Source organism: Cladophialophora carrionii, assembly GCF_000365165.1.
Source record: "Cladophialophora carrionii CBS 160.54 unplaced genomic scaffold supercont1.4, whole genome shotgun sequence".
Classification (NCBI taxonomy): Eukaryota; Fungi; Ascomycota; class Eurotiomycetes; order Chaetothyriales; family Herpotrichiellaceae; genus Cladophialophora; species Cladophialophora carrionii.
Genome location: NW_008481829.1, coordinates 1607918 through 1623685, shown reverse-complemented (window position 1 = coordinate 1623685; position 15768 = coordinate 1607918). Strand labels below are relative to the sequence as shown.

The following is a 15768-nucleotide window of genomic DNA, read 5'->3' as shown; positions in this document are numbered from 1 at the left end:
TGATATCTGATCACCGCGTGTGCGTCACATACTTACAATAGGTACAATAGCGAGATGAGTCTGAGCCACTCACTGTTGTACATTCATTTGTTGTACATGCTCGTACTTGGCTCCTCAATCACTCACTCGCTCGCTTGCTCGCTTGCTCCGTACGTACTCACCATCCGCCCAGCCACCCAGCCATTACGGGTCCAGAGTACTGACTAGTCACTCACTCGCTACAGTACAAGCAGTATCGATTATACAGTGCAAGGGTGGTTCTACTGTACTCCCGCTCCATCTTCCAGTCGCACTTGCATTGCATTCGCACTGCACTGCGCTCGCATTGCACTCGCACTCTCAACCCATGCAGCGAGAACGAGTTACAGCAGTCCGCAAGTGACTACCCAAGTACATACGGTATGTAAGTCAACAACTCCCCCGCGCCAGCTCGTCCAGGTCCAGGTCAATGCTCAAGATCCGCACCGACCCGTCCGCCGACGCCACTGCCAACTCGCCAACATTCACTCTAGCTCTAGCTCTAGCTCTAGCACTTGCTGTTGCTGTTGCTGTTGCTGTTGCTGGATTCGCACTGTTTGTACCGGGCGGGCTTGTGTCTGTGTCTGTGTCTGTGCCTACGCCTATGCCTATGTCGGTCCCCTCGCCCGCCTCGCTCGCCCCAACCCAAGACTGGCTCCGAGGCCGCCACGCCAACCTGTTCACCGCACGCGATGGACATAGATCCCTCGACAGGTCAACGCTCTTGGATTTGGATAATACCGTCGACGTTGGCGCAGCGGACACTTCCCGATCGAGCACGATCACGTGAAGTGAGATGGTGCCGTCGCCCTGTCCCGCGGCGAGGATCTTTGTGTTGGATGTGCCGTCTCGGGTCGAGCCGGTAGGTACTTCCGCGACGGCAATGGCGGTGACGGGGCTGGACCGCGCGATCGAGGCTTTCAGGGTGAATTCGTAGTTGTAGTCGTGGTCACGGTCATGGTCACGGTCATGATTCTGGTTCTGACTCCGCTTGCCCGACCATATCTTTATTGTTTTGTCTCGTCCTGCTGTGACGAAGCTTGGGTCCTCGGTACCCGGTAGCCAGGCGGCATCGAGGATCATCCGGCTGTGGGCTTTGGGGTTGTTGGCAATGCGGATCCAATCCTTGGTGTTATTAGTTTTACTGTCCGTCTTTCCATCTGCTGCTTCGACAGGGTCATTCCCCCGCCTGAAAAGGGCCCACTGTCTGTCCCTGCCTACACTGAGCAGGTACTCGGCCTCATCCCGCCCCTTGGAGAACGCGAGCCTCGTGACGGTCAGCGAATGGGCAGACAAAGCCGGTTTCGTCTCGGTCCAGCTGGTCGTGTCGTAGAGGCGAATGACGGCCTGGTCGGTCGAACTGGCTTTACATGTTGTGGCGAGGACGGCGCCGGGAGATGATGCCGATGCCGAAGACAAAGACACACACGACGTCGCGACCTCGGAGATCTCGGAGCCGTGGCCGTACAGCTTTTCGTGCTCGGGCCAGAGCGTGTGGCGCGACAGGAGATCCTCGGTGGGTGGTTCGCTGATGGTGGCGAGCGAGGGCGCGCCCAAAGCACCCATATCGTCGGCTGTGCCTGTAGTGTCCAGATCGTTCGCTTCCACGACTTCGCTCTCGTCCATCGCCTTGTTTGACAGTCCCAGCACAGGGATTGCCGCCCTTTCGGGCATGGATATAGAAGTGTTCTGCCCACCCGCCTCCGTCCCTGCCGCCGCGGGCAATGAAATCCCACAAAGCCGGTTCAAGATGCCGGCCACGTCTCTCGGCTGATTGAACACGCGGAGGAGTTTCTCGTCTGCGCCGCTGCAGAACTGCCACGGTGAAATGCTCGTTATGCAGTTCAGATCGTAGCCGTGGATCTGCGGCCTGGAGAATTCATGCCAGCTCCGCTTGCCACCTCGCTTCCACTGGGCGTGGAGTCGCGTGGTTTGATCGGCGCTCGTGGTCAGGAGGTAGCTCCCGTCCGGGGACCAGCACAGTCCCGTGACGGCGCCGACGTGGCCGCTGATGCCGTGTCGCTGGGTCCAGAATTGAGACTCCGCATCGTACTGCCAGAGGCGCCAACTTCCCGTGCGCCCGAGCGAGGTGACAGCCTTGCCGTCGGGGCTCCATAGTGCGGTCCAGAACCCTCCGGCCGAGCCGGTCGCCGTGGTGGCGCCTTTTTGACTGCTGATCTCTCCGAGACGGGAGACGCTGAGCCAGATCCCGGAGATGGGGTCGGATTCCCAGATGGACAGGGAGCCGTCGGCGGACGCGGTCAGGAGTCGAGCATCGCCTGCGCCGGTTCTGGTGCCAGGACTCCATGACGCCGAGTAGATCCAGTCGTCGTGGCCGAGGAGGAGAGCCTCGAATGTGATGGAGCAGGTATATGAGCCGGCCGTGACTGTTTGAACCTTCGCCGCCAGTGTGCTGGGTGCGTTCGTGGCCGTCGAAGTGAGGACAGCACTCTGCTGATTACCTGAGCGGAAGCGCCAGATGCGCACGTATTTGTCCTGGCTGGCCGACGCGAGTAGGTATCCTCCATCATCATCATCCGCATCGCCTGTGCGAGTCAGTGCCAACGACCGAATCCACGCTTCATGTCCCGTCAGCGTAGCGCGGAGCTTGATCTGAGGCTTCGAGGGCAAGTTCTCGAGCGAGAAGACCTGGATGTCGTTGCGCGTTCCCCCTACGACCAGGAAGGCTGTTCTCTGGGACTCGTCCGAGCCAAAGAGACCAACAGCCAGGGCGAGGGGGATGAACCTCGGCTTGAGAGGGAGTGTTGCCAGCGCCTCAATCTGGCTTTCCTGCACGTGGACTCTCCATACTTTGACGGTGGCGTCGGCTCCTCCGGTGACGAAGATGTTGTGTGCACCAAGACAGGAGATGGTGTTGACGGTTCCATCGTGCGCTGTTACCCTGGACAGACAATGCCAGCGTCCCTGTCGACTCGAGCCGTCTTGTTTCCAAGCAGCAATTTCGCCGTCCGCGCTACCCGTCACCAGAAGCTCATCTGGGGTCGAGCTTGATGGACATGTCAAGAAACTGACGGCCGTGACTTTCGCCTTGTGCCCGCTGAGGAGGGCGGAGATGCCGCGTCCCGCGTCATTCAGAGGTGACCAGATGCCCACATTTTGATCCGCTCCAAAGGCGACGAGCCCAGAAATGGCAGACCAGTCAGCGGCGCCGGAGTGTCTGTTTCCACCGGCGCTATAGTACTCGCTCACGACAGAGGCTGTCATTGAGAGGAATAGCTGGTGGGAATGGGTGGAGGGTGCAGAAGCGGCGCTCAATAAAATGTAAATCGAGTATGAAAACGCCAAGCTTTTACGAACATGGCGCCGTGGCCTGATTGGTCAGATCCCCGCTAGCAGATCTTCAGCCTCGCGTCTCGCCTCCTGAGCGCCAGCCTTGTGCACTCGCCGCCGCTTGACGGACGGGTACGGAGTACGGTGTACAGGTGTACAAGACCCATCTACCTATCTAGTAGTCCCATGCAGGGCGCTCGATGCTTATGCTTATTAACCCACCGTCCCATCTCGGCACTTGCTATCCACTCGAGCGATAGAAGATGATGAACCACTGCATTCGCGGTAGTGGGTCGTTCAATCACTAATTACCTCGTGGTGGCCGCGACAGACGCTTCGCCACTGAGATACCATAGATCCAAGCGCTGACTCCATTTAAGCATACCGCATACCATCCAAGTGCACTCTCCTTGGTATCGCGGCTCGCCATGTCCACCCCGCCAATTCAGCGCCTCAGCCCCGAATCCCTCTTCGACTCGGTCGGCCCGGTCTACGACGCCATCACCGTCTGCTTCGGCTTGATTGCCAGCGTTAGTCGCGAGAACATCAGGGCGTATATCGGGCGGATATTCGATTGGTTGACACCGGGCGGGCTGTTTGTGTTCGCGACAGTGCCGATCGCTGGGAAAGGGCTGGAGATCGCATGGATGGGCCGGGCGATCGTGGCGAGTGGGTTGAGTGAGGACGAGGTGCTCGAGAGGATGAGGGAGGTCGGGTTCGAAGCGATCCAGGTCGAGCAGAGCAAGTATAGGCCGATCGGCGGCGGAGGCCGGGATCTGCAACGACGAGGATGTGTGGGAGGATGGAGCATCTGTTTGTGTATACGAGCAAGGGGGAGCGAAATCCATCCTAGACCTAGACCTAGAGCACGTACCGCATATATACCTAGGTATGTAGTGCCATCCCGTCAACTACACAAATGCTAGCTACGTCCGTCTTGGCACGAGCCGTACCCTGTCATCGCCTCATGCCCAGGGCATAATCTTCCAGATATGCTCGCCGGCCGATCCCTTGGGCCATATATCCTTCCTTTCTAACACCTTGTCATACGGCCCCGTCGGCCCGCCCTCGTACTTGAAATGCTTGCCAATGTTCTTTTCTCGCTGCCTCGGATCTCCCGCCGGGAACCTTTCATCTCCCCAATGGCCCAGGAAGCGTAGCCACGCGACCGGCGTGCCCGGCTCGTACGGTGTGAATGTGCCCCCCTCCGAGTCCCTGCCCGGTACCTTGGGCACGTACTTGTAGAAGAAGGCATTCAAGGTCGGATCCCAGAGTGTACCACGATCGCACACATCCATCAACACGCCGAGCGGCAAGTTGAAGTGTGGGATTGCGTGGTCGTGCGTCCCCGCGGTAGCATAGTTGGCGTGCGTCCCTCGGGCGCTGTACGTGATGGGTCGCAGGCCGTGGTTGTGCTTCTCCACCAGTTTGTAGTACAGCGCCTCCCCCGACGCGTGCTGCGAGTACCAGATCGCTGTGGGCTTGCCGTCTTTGAAGCGGATCATGTTGTGTTCCCTGCAATGATGTTAGCGTGGGATGAGACGAGTGGCAGAGGCCGGAAAGGCAGAGTCAGGACTGACCAGTCGCCGACGTGGTCGCCGAGTTCTTTGGCAAAGATGGTCTGCCCTTGGTTGTAGGCATAGAAGTACATGTAGAAGGCGTCGACGGTGCCCGTGCCGTGGTCGTTGACCACAATGCAGCATGACTTGGCGCCGTTTGTCTTGCCGTTCGCATCCGGTCGCACACCTTTCATCCACCCGGGATTGTTGGACACATCGTCATTGGAGCTCAAGAAGACGTCTTTCCCGCCGTGTGCATTCAATTCGTCCAGATTGTCCAGTGTCAGTGGCGAGGGACAGTTGGCGATTGGACTACCCTTGAACACCGGGTGTGTATGCTTCAGTTGAGATCCAATGTCTGACGGAAGATATTCTTCCTTGGACTGGAGATACACGATTGGGGCTAAGTATTGTTGCTCAGTCAGTGACTCGCCCATGTAAAAGCTGCTGCTGTTGCTACTGCTGCTCATGCTACTGGCGACTAACCGTATTCAAGTACGAAAGAGGGCACCTTTTCTTTGTCTGTCACCGTGGCAGGAACTGGATGTGGAGCAGCTGTTGAGGTCATTGTGCTGGTTCAGTGCGTGAGGAGCGGGATGGAGGTGGTGACAGCAAACAGGAAGAGATGAGCAGAGACGGCCACACCGCGGCATGGCCATCACTTCGCTCATATCTCTGTAGCGCTGGCATATTTCCTACGCTTCTGCTCGATCGGTGCACCGAGGCTAGCATGTGGCTACGGGCCTGTCATGGAGGGATGGTGCTAGCCGTGTATTCAGCTGCGCCATGGCTCGTATTGCCTTCAGCTTCAGCCGTAAGCCGACGACGCCTCTTCCAGATCCATGCTCTGCCATATGAATACCAGGAGATCGTGACAGGTGAGATTTTGTCGAACACTGTTATATTTGGGTCAAGAATGGCTTGCCTCCGTGGGGATGCGTGGGTGACGGCTCATGTGACAGGAAGTCCGGAGAGCAGAGATGAGGGAGTTGAGGGAAGCGAGGCCTGATGAAAGAAACGGACGAGCGGGGGTGTCTGACAGCCAGCCCTCCCAGCCAGAGAGCAAAGAGACTTGCCTCGAGACCTTCAAGGTCCGGCAGCACCCAATCGTGCCTCTCTCGGTCATGGCAGGCGCACCTGTGCTTTTGTCTCTGCCCTGAATCCATTACCGTCTGGCTTGGAAGAGTAGACGGTAGATCGCTCAGCAACCAGAAGCATAATTAAGACGTAGAAAGTGGTCCATTCATTTAGCAATTCGCTGGGCAAAGCTTGTCACAGAGAGGAAATCGTCGCACACACTGAGCTGACTAAGCATCCAAGACCAGTCCGACACGTGATTTAGATTCAAATTCAGATTCAGATCAGACTCACATTCGGTTCCGTTTACTTGTGCTTTCAGCCTCGTGAGCGGATCATAAACTCGTCTCGGACTGGTCGTGTCTTCTCGGAGAGCCCTTCTGGTTCTCTAGCTTGGAGTCGAGGGTGCTTGTCTTATTCTCACCATCATGCCTGACACGGTCGACATCACGGTGGAGTTCACGTAAGCTCTCCCACTCCTCTCTAGGCGTCGCAATAATGGAAGGACAGTGGTGGACTTGAATTGCTCTTCGACAATGTGGCAAAGCATTCCTTGTCGTTTGCTAAGGACGCCGACGAGGGGAAGCCACCCACAGTCGGCTTCCTGGTGAAATATCTGTGCGACAATCTCATGAAGGACTCGCGGAAGGAGCTATTTGTTCTGAACGGCAATGTGTAAGTGCCAAATGTCTGCAAGCCAGCGGTGACGATGCTGATGTCTTCGAGAAGGCGTCCGGGCATCCTGGTCTTGATCAATGACTCGGACTGGGAACTCGAGGGTGAAGACAAATACGAGTTGGCCGAAAAGGACAATATTCTTTTCGTGTCTACGCTGCACGGCGGCTGAGCGCCATTGCAGATTGCACGCCGCGCGAGTCACCGACTAGCGGCAGTCTCGGACGACTTTATCGGCTTGAAGTGCCATGATCGCATTCACACTCGACTGAAATCTCACTCCCGTCCCATGCTTGTTGCCCGGCAGCCAACACCATTGCTCAATGTCGCATTCCCGTACGCAGGGCCTGAAGACTCATACCTCCGCGTATCTCTGGGCAAGAATAAGCGACCCCATCACACCACGTCATGCATTCTCAACGACAAGTTCTCCGAATCCTCAGGCGTCTTGTATCCGGATCCCGGCTCTGGAGTGCTAGTTCCGGTTCTAGGACTGGCCAGACCACTACCCAGGCCAGGAACAGGAGTTGCGAAGCCGCTTGGCGGGGCAGGCGCTTTGATGCCTTCTGGCGAAGCAGGGATGATTTCAGGAGGGAGGTTGGGAATCTTGATCCGTTTCGCTTCGTTGTTGTAACTCGCCGGAATGATCTAGGTAATCGGATCAGGGCTTTGTTGAGAGTGGGTCGCAAAAGTGCTTACCTCGATGATTTCATCCCGCGGGAAGGACAGGAAGGGGATGTCCGCGGCATTGCACGCCATCAGGTATCCGTACAGGACACGTAGAACGCTTTCGTGGGCAATGATCAGCAGATCATTCTGTTCTCTCTCAAGTTCGAGAATGATAGGTTCAAGTCGGACCGCCACATCGTGGTAGGACTGGCTATGTCAGCAAACAATCTGGCGCCAATATCGAACCAACCTCACCTCTGCTCGCGGAAATCGGTGGTGATACGGATCGAGATCATGCTTCAGCACTTCTTCAGGGTATTCCCGGCGAATTCTTTTCTCCGACTTCTTCTCACAGACTCCCGGGTTCAGCTGGCTCATCTGTGACCTCTGCCTGACCTTAAACCCCCGTTCTTGCAGATATGTAGCGGTTTCCACCGTCCTGCGCCGGGTCGACGTCCAGATGATAAGAGGTTTCAGTGGCGCGTTGATCCCTCCCTTCTCGATCAACGCTCTTCTTTCCTCCTCACGATGCTTCAACAACGTCTCGCTCATCTTCTTTGCATAGTCCTTGCCTTGAGCGGATAAGTGGGCATCAGCCTTGAACGACTCTCCCTCCAATGTCGTGCCAGCGCGGGCAAAGTAGGTATGTCGGGACTTGATGTGTAGATTGAGGAGGTAGAACACGATTCGATGGGAGAGGTAGCCGAAGCTCGTGTTGTTGACCACCAGTCTTTCTCCAGCGTTGATCATCTTGATCCAGTCTAGATCCGATTCTTCCATGGTCTCGAAATGTGGGATCTTGGCAGAGACTCGATTCAGGTAGTGCTTGACCGCCTCGGCCTCGGGCCAGCCTATGTAGTCAGGCGACGATATCTTGACGCTGCGGACGTTCTCTTCAATGATGCGCTGATCGTCACAGCTGGACTCGATGAAGAGACATTTGATGTCGTGCTTCGCAAACTCTTTGGCCAGCGATTTTCGACCTGCCGAGAGCGGGTTGACTGCATCGTAGATTGCAATTTGCCCATTCTCATGGTTAAGGAAATGGTAGATGTCCTCCCTACACTTCTTCAGGATCTTCTGCCTCAGCAGCACAGATGAGGCCGATGCATTGACAAAGAAATAGTCATCGGGGACATCACTGCCTTGGCCTACGATGGCTCTGCGGTAGTCTCCAAGATGGAAGATTCTGGTCTTGACTCCGAGCCAACGCAGATATCGGGCGAGAGCCACCGAGATGTGCGTCTTGCCTCGAGCGGGTAATCCTACCGTAGCAATAGCAATGCGACCGGCGTGGAAGAGCCGTCCTGATTCTGTGCTGTAAAGCTGAGCCGGGGCCATTTCGCCTTTCTCGGGGAGATCATGGATGGCGTCCACAAAGGTGCTGGACTTCCGCCGATAGCGGGGCGAATTGACCGCCGACTCGGCAGTGAGAAGCGTGTCCATTGCGAATATCGAGTCCTTCGGCTTCGAAGATAGGGCAAAGATGGAAGCCGGAGGACGTCTGCGGGATCGTAAGCCTGGCAGCTGTACAGCAGACGGACTGTTGTGAGCCCTGCAGTATGGATATGGCGCCCGTTTTCTTCAAGTATCATTCTAGGACTGATAGAGGAATGTCAATGACATCGGTCAACGAAGGTCGATAAGGCGGAGGACGACGTATCGTATCGGGTAATATCGGGGTTGAGTCGCTGTTTTAGTTCCAGCTTCCTAGACTCTATTTCATTGGCTGTTCATTGGGGGTTTACAAAGACGGCAACAGTTACTGTCTAGTCTTGGCACGAGGCTAACGCTAAGAAAGTTCCCTGCGCCTGAAAAGTCATGAAGCTCTGGGAAGACCAGTGATCCGCATAAAGTCACGAGAGCAGCCACGGGTCATTCAGTGTTCTGACCTTCCATCTTCTCCCGTGCGCGTCGCCTCCTTGTCCCTTGTCTACTCTAGGTGCAGCTTAGAGCCTTACAGACGCTGTGAGGATGGCCGCAACAACGGTGACGGTGCCCCAGACGGCGGTGGTCGTTGAGGAGAAGCCATCATACTCATCACCATTGTCCTTTCTCACAGACAACGCCATCGCCGCGACTATCTCGGACACCTACTCAAACCTTTCTGCGAGGAGAAAACTGTTAGGCCTCGAGAACCCGGGAACAGTCGACAACATTGCGCGGGAAGTGCAAAAGGATGTTCTCCTGTCCAATTTCATGTTCTCCGGCCTGCGTTGCGACCTACAGAAAGTCTTCAGCATAAACCCTCTGTTCCGGCTACAACACGGCTTTGCTATGGGATCGCAAGCCTTGCCCCCGTGGCAATTGATGGCGTTGTATGGTACTTCAGATGTACGTGTTGTTTGACCCCCGGCTTTAGCCCACTCCAACACCGTTCCGGGGCTGATCAATATGTCCATAGATTTTCATGCAAGCAGCCTACTCCAGCGATCGATCGCTCACAGCATGGGGAAACCTTCGATGGTCTCCTCGATTCGTGACCAAGACGCAAACCTCCATCGATCCGCGACAGGCCCAAGCAATGGTACAGATCGAGAATGAATACACAGGCGACGATTTCTCTGCCTCGGTCAAGGCCCTCAGCCCTTCCATCATGGAAGGTGGTCTCACTGGTATCGTTATCGGAAGCTACTTGCAGTCAATAACACCGCGGCTGTCGTTGGGTCTCGAGGGCGTCTGGCAGCGACCTGGTCTGAACAACAAGCCCGAGACCGCGGTATCATACTGTGCGAGATACAAGGGAACAGATTGGATCGCTAGCGCACAATGGTTGAGCCAGGGATCCTTGGGAGCCTCGTACTGGAGGCGCTTGACAGAAAAGGTGGAAGCGGGTGTGGACTGCCAGCTGCAGTTTGCTCCCGGATTTGGCGCAGGCATGTTTGGAGGTGCTAGAAAGGAAGGCACTACGACTGTTGGCGTCAAATACAACTTCAGCAATTCGGTCTATCGAGCTCAGGTCGACAGCGCTGGCAAGTTTGGCGTCGTGCTTGAGAGACGAGTCGCTCCACCAGTCACATTGACATTCGCGGCCGAGATCGATCAGTGGAAGGTATGCACAACCTCTCGTCTCTTCCCGATGTGTTGGCTTCTCAACTTTTACTAACCAGATTACAGAACACCCACAAGCTTGGTCTCGCTGTCTCATTGGAAGGTGCGCCGGAAGAGCTGCAAGAGATTGCCGAGCGCCCAGAGAATCAGAGAGCGCTACCACCGCCAATCTAGATGTTTGCTGGGAGGACCCTTTGGCCGCCCCGGGCCATTCGCTGCTACAGTTAGCGAGCGCCACCTCCCATCACCTGCCACGACCTCTTTCACCAATGTTTTACTACCTCTCCTCTTCACTCTCGAGCAAGTTTTCTCTACCGGTCCGATCGAATGCAGGGCATCTATTCGCTATTACCTCTGCTGAGTAGCAGTACTACTACTCGTGGTCGCTGCTGGACGGAGTTGACGCATGCGGGCGAGTATGAGAATTGCTTGTCCACCTACCGTTTGTGGAAAAGAAAAGAGAGATCTCCCCGGCCGGACCTTCTTTGTACATGGATGTGGAATTGGGGAGTCATGAGAAGATCCTGCTCGCGAGGCACTATCTGTGGCAGCAATGTTTGCCCCAGCCTTGTGCAGCGGGATCCGGACAACGAGATCTAACATCACTGCATAATAGAAGAAAAGAAGGCTTGTATCAATACTCCAACAAGTTTCATGCATGGCGAAAGCCTTCTGTTCCACTTTACAGCCGATGCTAACTTGACTTGCAACCTACTGTCCCTTTAGCAACGGCTTTTTGTCTCGTGCTGTGACGCACCCCTAACGCAGAGGTCGAGTCCTTGCAGCTCTACCCCGGTCATTGCCCTAGGCCGCGTAATTGACCAGCCACAGTCGGTCTTCTTCACGCTTCGTTTCATCTGCATCTCCCTCTCCAGCTGTGAGACTAGGGGATTTCTCCTGCCCTGCTCGGAATCTTCCTTCGCTTGTAATGTAAATACAGCTCAGCATGCTCGCCAAAAAGAGAGCCCCACTGGTATCGTACTGAGAGTGGAGCTTAAAACTCAAAGACACGGCCAGCCTGCCACTTTGGCTCGATTCCCATCGCTACAGTCCGTACAGTAGGTACCTACTCAGGTCCACACCGCTAGGCGGGCCACGACTTGAGCCGGCTCAAACGTGCTCGTGGGGGTTGAATTGGTGGTAAAAGGAAAGGGCTCTGAGCTTTCGACTTTTTCAAACAAACGTGTGGAATGCCGGGATGAGGAGGTTGGTCCGGGCTAATATCTTCTCTTTCTGTAAAAGCTGTTGTCATCACTGCTTACTCAGGGCGCATCGGACATCGATTTTCTTAACAGCTTTCGTCGGTTGCAGTCTGCCTTCTGGGGCGACTGCTGGGGTTTTTGTTCTCTCGCCCAGGACTACTGTAGCTGCGCCTCCTCGATCATGAGCCCTTTGTAGACTGATAAATGTCAGTGCCTACCAATTTTACGCACAGGACGCGGAGCGATCCAGGGCGGTGGGTTGGGGCAGGCTTCCTATGTGCCTGTGTCGATGCCCCGTGGGTCTGTGTCAATATGCTGAATGCCTGGCCAGCACAACGATCTATGACTGCTGCAACGCTTGATTGGATAAAATGAGTTCGACGGGGGTGGTAGATAGCCCTCGTCGCTGCGTACACATGATGGGTTAGGTTAGCTTGAATCACATGTCAGGGACAGCCTGATTCTTTGCTTGGAGTCGGTCTTTGTTGTCCGTCCCTATTTGTCCCCCCATCGCATGAAGCCATAAGGTTCATCGGACAGCCTTGGGATGCAGGGAAAAGAGGTGGCCGAACCCATTGGGGGCGGCGGTGGCAGGGCCAGTGGTGGGCAAGGGTCATCTCGCCAGCGGAACTCGCCAACGCGGCATTGCAGAACACTGACAGGAAGACACATATCCGAAAATATCGATCACTGCATCGACTGACAGGTGAGGCGACTGTGTCTGGGTCGGTTGGGAAGACGGGCCGTCGCCATAGGTGCCCGTCAGCCATGCTTTGCAACAAGACGAGGCCGTGCTTGTTTTCTGGAGGGCAGCAGTGGCCTGCTCTTATTGGTTTGACGGCCACAATGCTCTCAGATTGATTGCATGAGGAAGAGCCATGTCTGGCTGGGCACATCTCTCACTCGTCCAGAAAGGTGCTCTTGCATGGGCACGCTAGCCAGGGCAATACGGAGCAGAAAGGGCTGCCTGTCCCAACTGCGGTCTGATCAACACCTGCCGTGATTGTTGGGACTTCTTTTCAATAGATTTTTCTGCAACCTGGGTTCGGCGCAAAGGGGCTGCGCTGGTGTTTGGGGGGGTTTAGCAGGGGGGTTGCTGCTCATTGGGCAACGTGAAGCACTGCAGATGACTTGCGACGTCCAGTCCATGTATTCTAGGTGGCGTGTTTCGAGATGTGAACTCTGTTCCTGGAAGATCCATTTATTGCAAGAAGTTTGTTACAGATGACAGCCTCGCAGGCAGTAGAGGGAAGGTAGAACCTTTGTGTGGCGGCCCACTCAGGCTGGCAAGGCCGTCAGGGACTTCGCTTCTGAGGGAACTACTGTACTGGACACTCTCCATCTTCCGAACAGGCCCACCACATACGAGTACACGAGGTTCATTGCGACCTTGTGCGGGGCCCGAAGGGAGTCTAGGCGGACCGACATTTCGTCAAGATGAGGCGAGCCCGGGTGCCAAAACGCAGGGTACATGCTGGCACGATGGGCAGCTCAGGCTCAAGTTCACATCTCATGAACAGCTGAATGTCGGGACGGAGATCTGATCGATGTTGCAACAAGACACTTGGGCATTGACACGGCTGTTCTTTATGCACATCATCTTGTGGTAATTAACTACAGGGAGCCTGTACCCAGTACGAGGTACGAGTACTTGTTCTGACGGGCCATGATTAGTCTGGCCGGATGCGAGATCGACAAGATGGATCATGTGCAACACAGACCTTTCCGTCTCTGCCGTTAGCACATGAAGCAAGGGCGGGCTGTGCATGCGAGTGGATGGCTTGGTGGTGGCTGGCCTGGCACTCCTGGGTCAGCCCGGACACCCGAATCCGGAACGCGCGCCGCTCTTCAACAGTCTCGTGCTTCGCAGAAATCGGCGGGCGGCAGCTGTCCCTGTCAACTTACAGGACAGTGGGTGTGAGTTTGAGCTTGAGCTTGCCTCGCTCGGGCGAGTATGACGGTGGCAAGGCTCGGACCTCAGCGTGCTGATGTTCTTCTGCAGCTGAAGGTGCCGCGACTCCCTCAGACGGTCACGAGTACGTCCAACACAGTATGTGGTGCCGCCGCCAGTGCTCGTGGCCAGCTCCAGATGCCTGTGCCTGGAGGTACGCAGCGACACCCGTCTCAGTAACCCACTCGCGGATGGCGGCCATTCGTGCCCGCCTGGTACGGTCTTTTGAGTTCTGGGTACCGACATCAGCGCAGGTTCATACTGGGACCTTCCGCTGGGGACGACGATTCCTCCTCGCCGTAACATGTGTTCCAGGCATCGCGTTGCTGCAGGCTCGAGGCTTTAAAGTTCCGAGACGCTCTAAACACATGCTGAATGACGTTTGATCACACAACTAGTTAAACTCGACTTGGGCTGGCGCGAGCCAAGCCGTATTGCATAAGTTCGTCAACCGTGCCCTGTGCGCCCATATTTTGCGGTCAGACTGGCGCCCTACGCCCCCTCCGGAGCTTGCGGTCATATCCATGAATCGTGCTTGTCATGTGTGGGCCACCAGGCGGATCTGGCAGCGTGGCAGGAAGAACGCGTGTTGAACGATGCAGAGCTAGGATTCACATCGCTCTCAATTTGATATGAAAACATGTTGTGACACCATGAAGATTGGTCGCAGGGACAGGCAGAGCACGGGCGCAGGCAGCAGGTGAGACTGGCAGGTCGCGGCCGACGCCTTCGGTTTGATCGTCATTGGATATTTGGGGCCGATCAGACACTGTTGCGCACGTGGAAAGGGGCATTTCCCGCAAGACGCCTTCATGGCTCATGGCGACTCGACACCAGGAAATTACGATGAGGACCAAGGGGAGAGGAGCTACAGGGTACCACTCTTTCTGGCCGGTCTCCTCTCGCAAACCGGGGGATCTGGTTGTTCGTAAAGGCCTACCTCTTGTTTGCAGATGCGAGCGTGAAGCTTCATGGAGGGGCATGGGGACCAAGTTTGTTACTGTGAGTTAGAGGCTGCAGGAGGGGAGCCGGTGGGTCTGGCTACTTTCCAGGCGAGCCTAACAGGCGATTTGTGCAAGTTGAGTGGCCTTCCACTCAGCACGCAGAGACGAGATGGAGCCAGCATGATGGAGCCCATGATGCACTACATCAGCGGCAAGGGATTGATGGGCATCATCTGACCTGCAACCTCTTTCTTATGCCTCGACTGATTGTCACGGACTCACGGCTCTCCAGCAGTCTCCATGCGTTGCCCTGGTTCTCGCCTGCTCCCTCCCCAGCTCACCCAGATTCGGCTCTCGTTCTCACTGGCTCCTGATTCTTCGTCGTGTCTCGAGATGCGGCACCTGGATGCCCGGCGCGGCCGTCGAGGTGTACAGAAGAGGGCGCTCACAGTCGGCGACCGGGTGTGCAAATGACCTGCTGCAGCAAAAGACCTCATCTGCCACAGCTTGTGTGCGCAGAGGAAGACTTGTAAATAATGATAGGGCACGTCTGGATGTTGAGGTGCAGGTCACTGTCACTTATGCCTGCCCTGTACCATCAATCCACGCCCCTCGGCTGATTTCTGCCCCTTTGGGTGTCTACGGCGCAGCGCCTGCATAGGCACCTTAAGTTAGATGCGCTAAGCTTCCCATAGCAATAATCCAGACGGCTACGGCGACCTCAGTCGCAAACCACAGGTGACTTGAGCCTAACCATTATTATCCGCGTTATTACTGGCGCCGCTGCGCTGCACTTTCCTCTCTCCCCAAAACCTCCATCTCAGAGTGAGCCCAAAGTGAATCGTCAGGGCGGGAAAATTACCAAGCCTTCAAAACCTCAATCTCAACCACTCTTCATCTTTGTTTCCTCTTTCCTGCCTCACCTACTCCTCGAACTCGCCGTCTGAATCCTATCGTCCTCCAGAAACACGACTTCTCATCCTTACCTCAACTGCCCCTTCTTCTACCCTCTGATTATCCTACGGTTTCCTTCCCGTCTCGGCTCGCTGATCTACTGGCAACTCCAGAACCCCGGTTTCATCATAGGCGCGAGAGTCCACACCTCATTTCGAAAGCCTCACCTGCGCAAAGTGGGGAAATTAGCGCTTCATCCGCCAACCCAACCCAACCTTCCTGCTCCTCACCTGTAACTGCATACCCGTCCTTCGTCCTCGTCGTCCTCGACCATCTCTGCCTCTCGAGTCTTGCCATCGTCCACCTCCGTGGACGTTGCCATCTTGACACACTCCCACTGAAGGTGTTCGCCGTCGTTCCTTGCTTGCACACCCTCC

The 15768-nt window shown here is 55.8% G+C and overlaps 6 protein-coding genes across 6 annotated transcripts; 3 read left to right on the top strand and 3 right to left on the bottom strand.

Moving 5' to 3' along the window:
- Positions 1-408: 408 nt before the first annotated feature.
- G647_05252 (uncharacterized protein) lies at positions 409-3243 on the bottom strand (the record flags this gene model as incomplete). Its single annotated transcript, XM_008729583.1, has 1 exon — positions 409-3243. One exon carries the CDS (start codon positions 3241-3243, stop codon positions 409-411), a length of 2835 nt encoding a protein of 944 aa, XP_008727805.1.
- A 494-nt stretch (positions 3244-3737) lies between these two features.
- On the top strand, positions 3738-4198 carry G647_05251 (uncharacterized protein; the record flags this gene model as incomplete). The annotated part of the gene is made up of 2 exons (XM_008729582.1): positions 3738-4103; positions 4175-4198. The coding sequence occupies 2 exons, from the start codon at positions 3738-3740 to the stop codon at positions 4196-4198; spliced, it is 390 nt and encodes a 129-aa protein (XP_008727804.1).
- Positions 4199-4274: 76 nt separating this feature from the next.
- On the bottom strand, positions 4275-5338 carry G647_05250 (uncharacterized protein; the record flags this gene model as incomplete). The annotated part of the gene is made up of 2 exons (XM_008729581.1): positions 4275-4824; positions 4890-5338. 2 exons carry the CDS (start codon positions 5336-5338, stop codon positions 4275-4277), a joined length of 999 nt encoding a protein of 332 aa, XP_008727803.1.
- A 1035-nt stretch (positions 5339-6373) lies between these two features.
- Positions 6374-6792, top strand: G647_05249 (uncharacterized protein; the record flags this gene model as incomplete). The annotated part of the gene is made up of 3 exons (XM_008729580.1): positions 6374-6408; positions 6456-6620; positions 6675-6792. 3 exons carry the CDS (start codon positions 6374-6376, stop codon positions 6790-6792), a joined length of 318 nt encoding a protein of 105 aa, XP_008727802.1.
- A 224-nt stretch (positions 6793-7016) lies between these two features.
- On the bottom strand, positions 7017-8735 carry G647_05248 (uncharacterized protein; the record flags this gene model as incomplete). The annotated part of the gene is made up of 3 exons (XM_008729579.1): positions 7017-7268; positions 7320-7496; positions 7545-8735. 3 exons carry the CDS (start codon positions 8733-8735, stop codon positions 7017-7019), a joined length of 1620 nt encoding a protein of 539 aa, XP_008727801.1.
- A 528-nt stretch (positions 8736-9263) lies between these two features.
- Positions 9264-10514, top strand: G647_05247 (uncharacterized protein; the record flags this gene model as incomplete). The annotated part of the gene is made up of 3 exons (XM_008729578.1): positions 9264-9623; positions 9694-10341; positions 10407-10514. The coding sequence occupies 3 exons, from the start codon at positions 9264-9266 to the stop codon at positions 10512-10514; spliced, it is 1116 nt and encodes a 371-aa protein (XP_008727800.1).
- Between the last annotated feature and the right edge of the window lie 5254 nt (positions 10515-15768).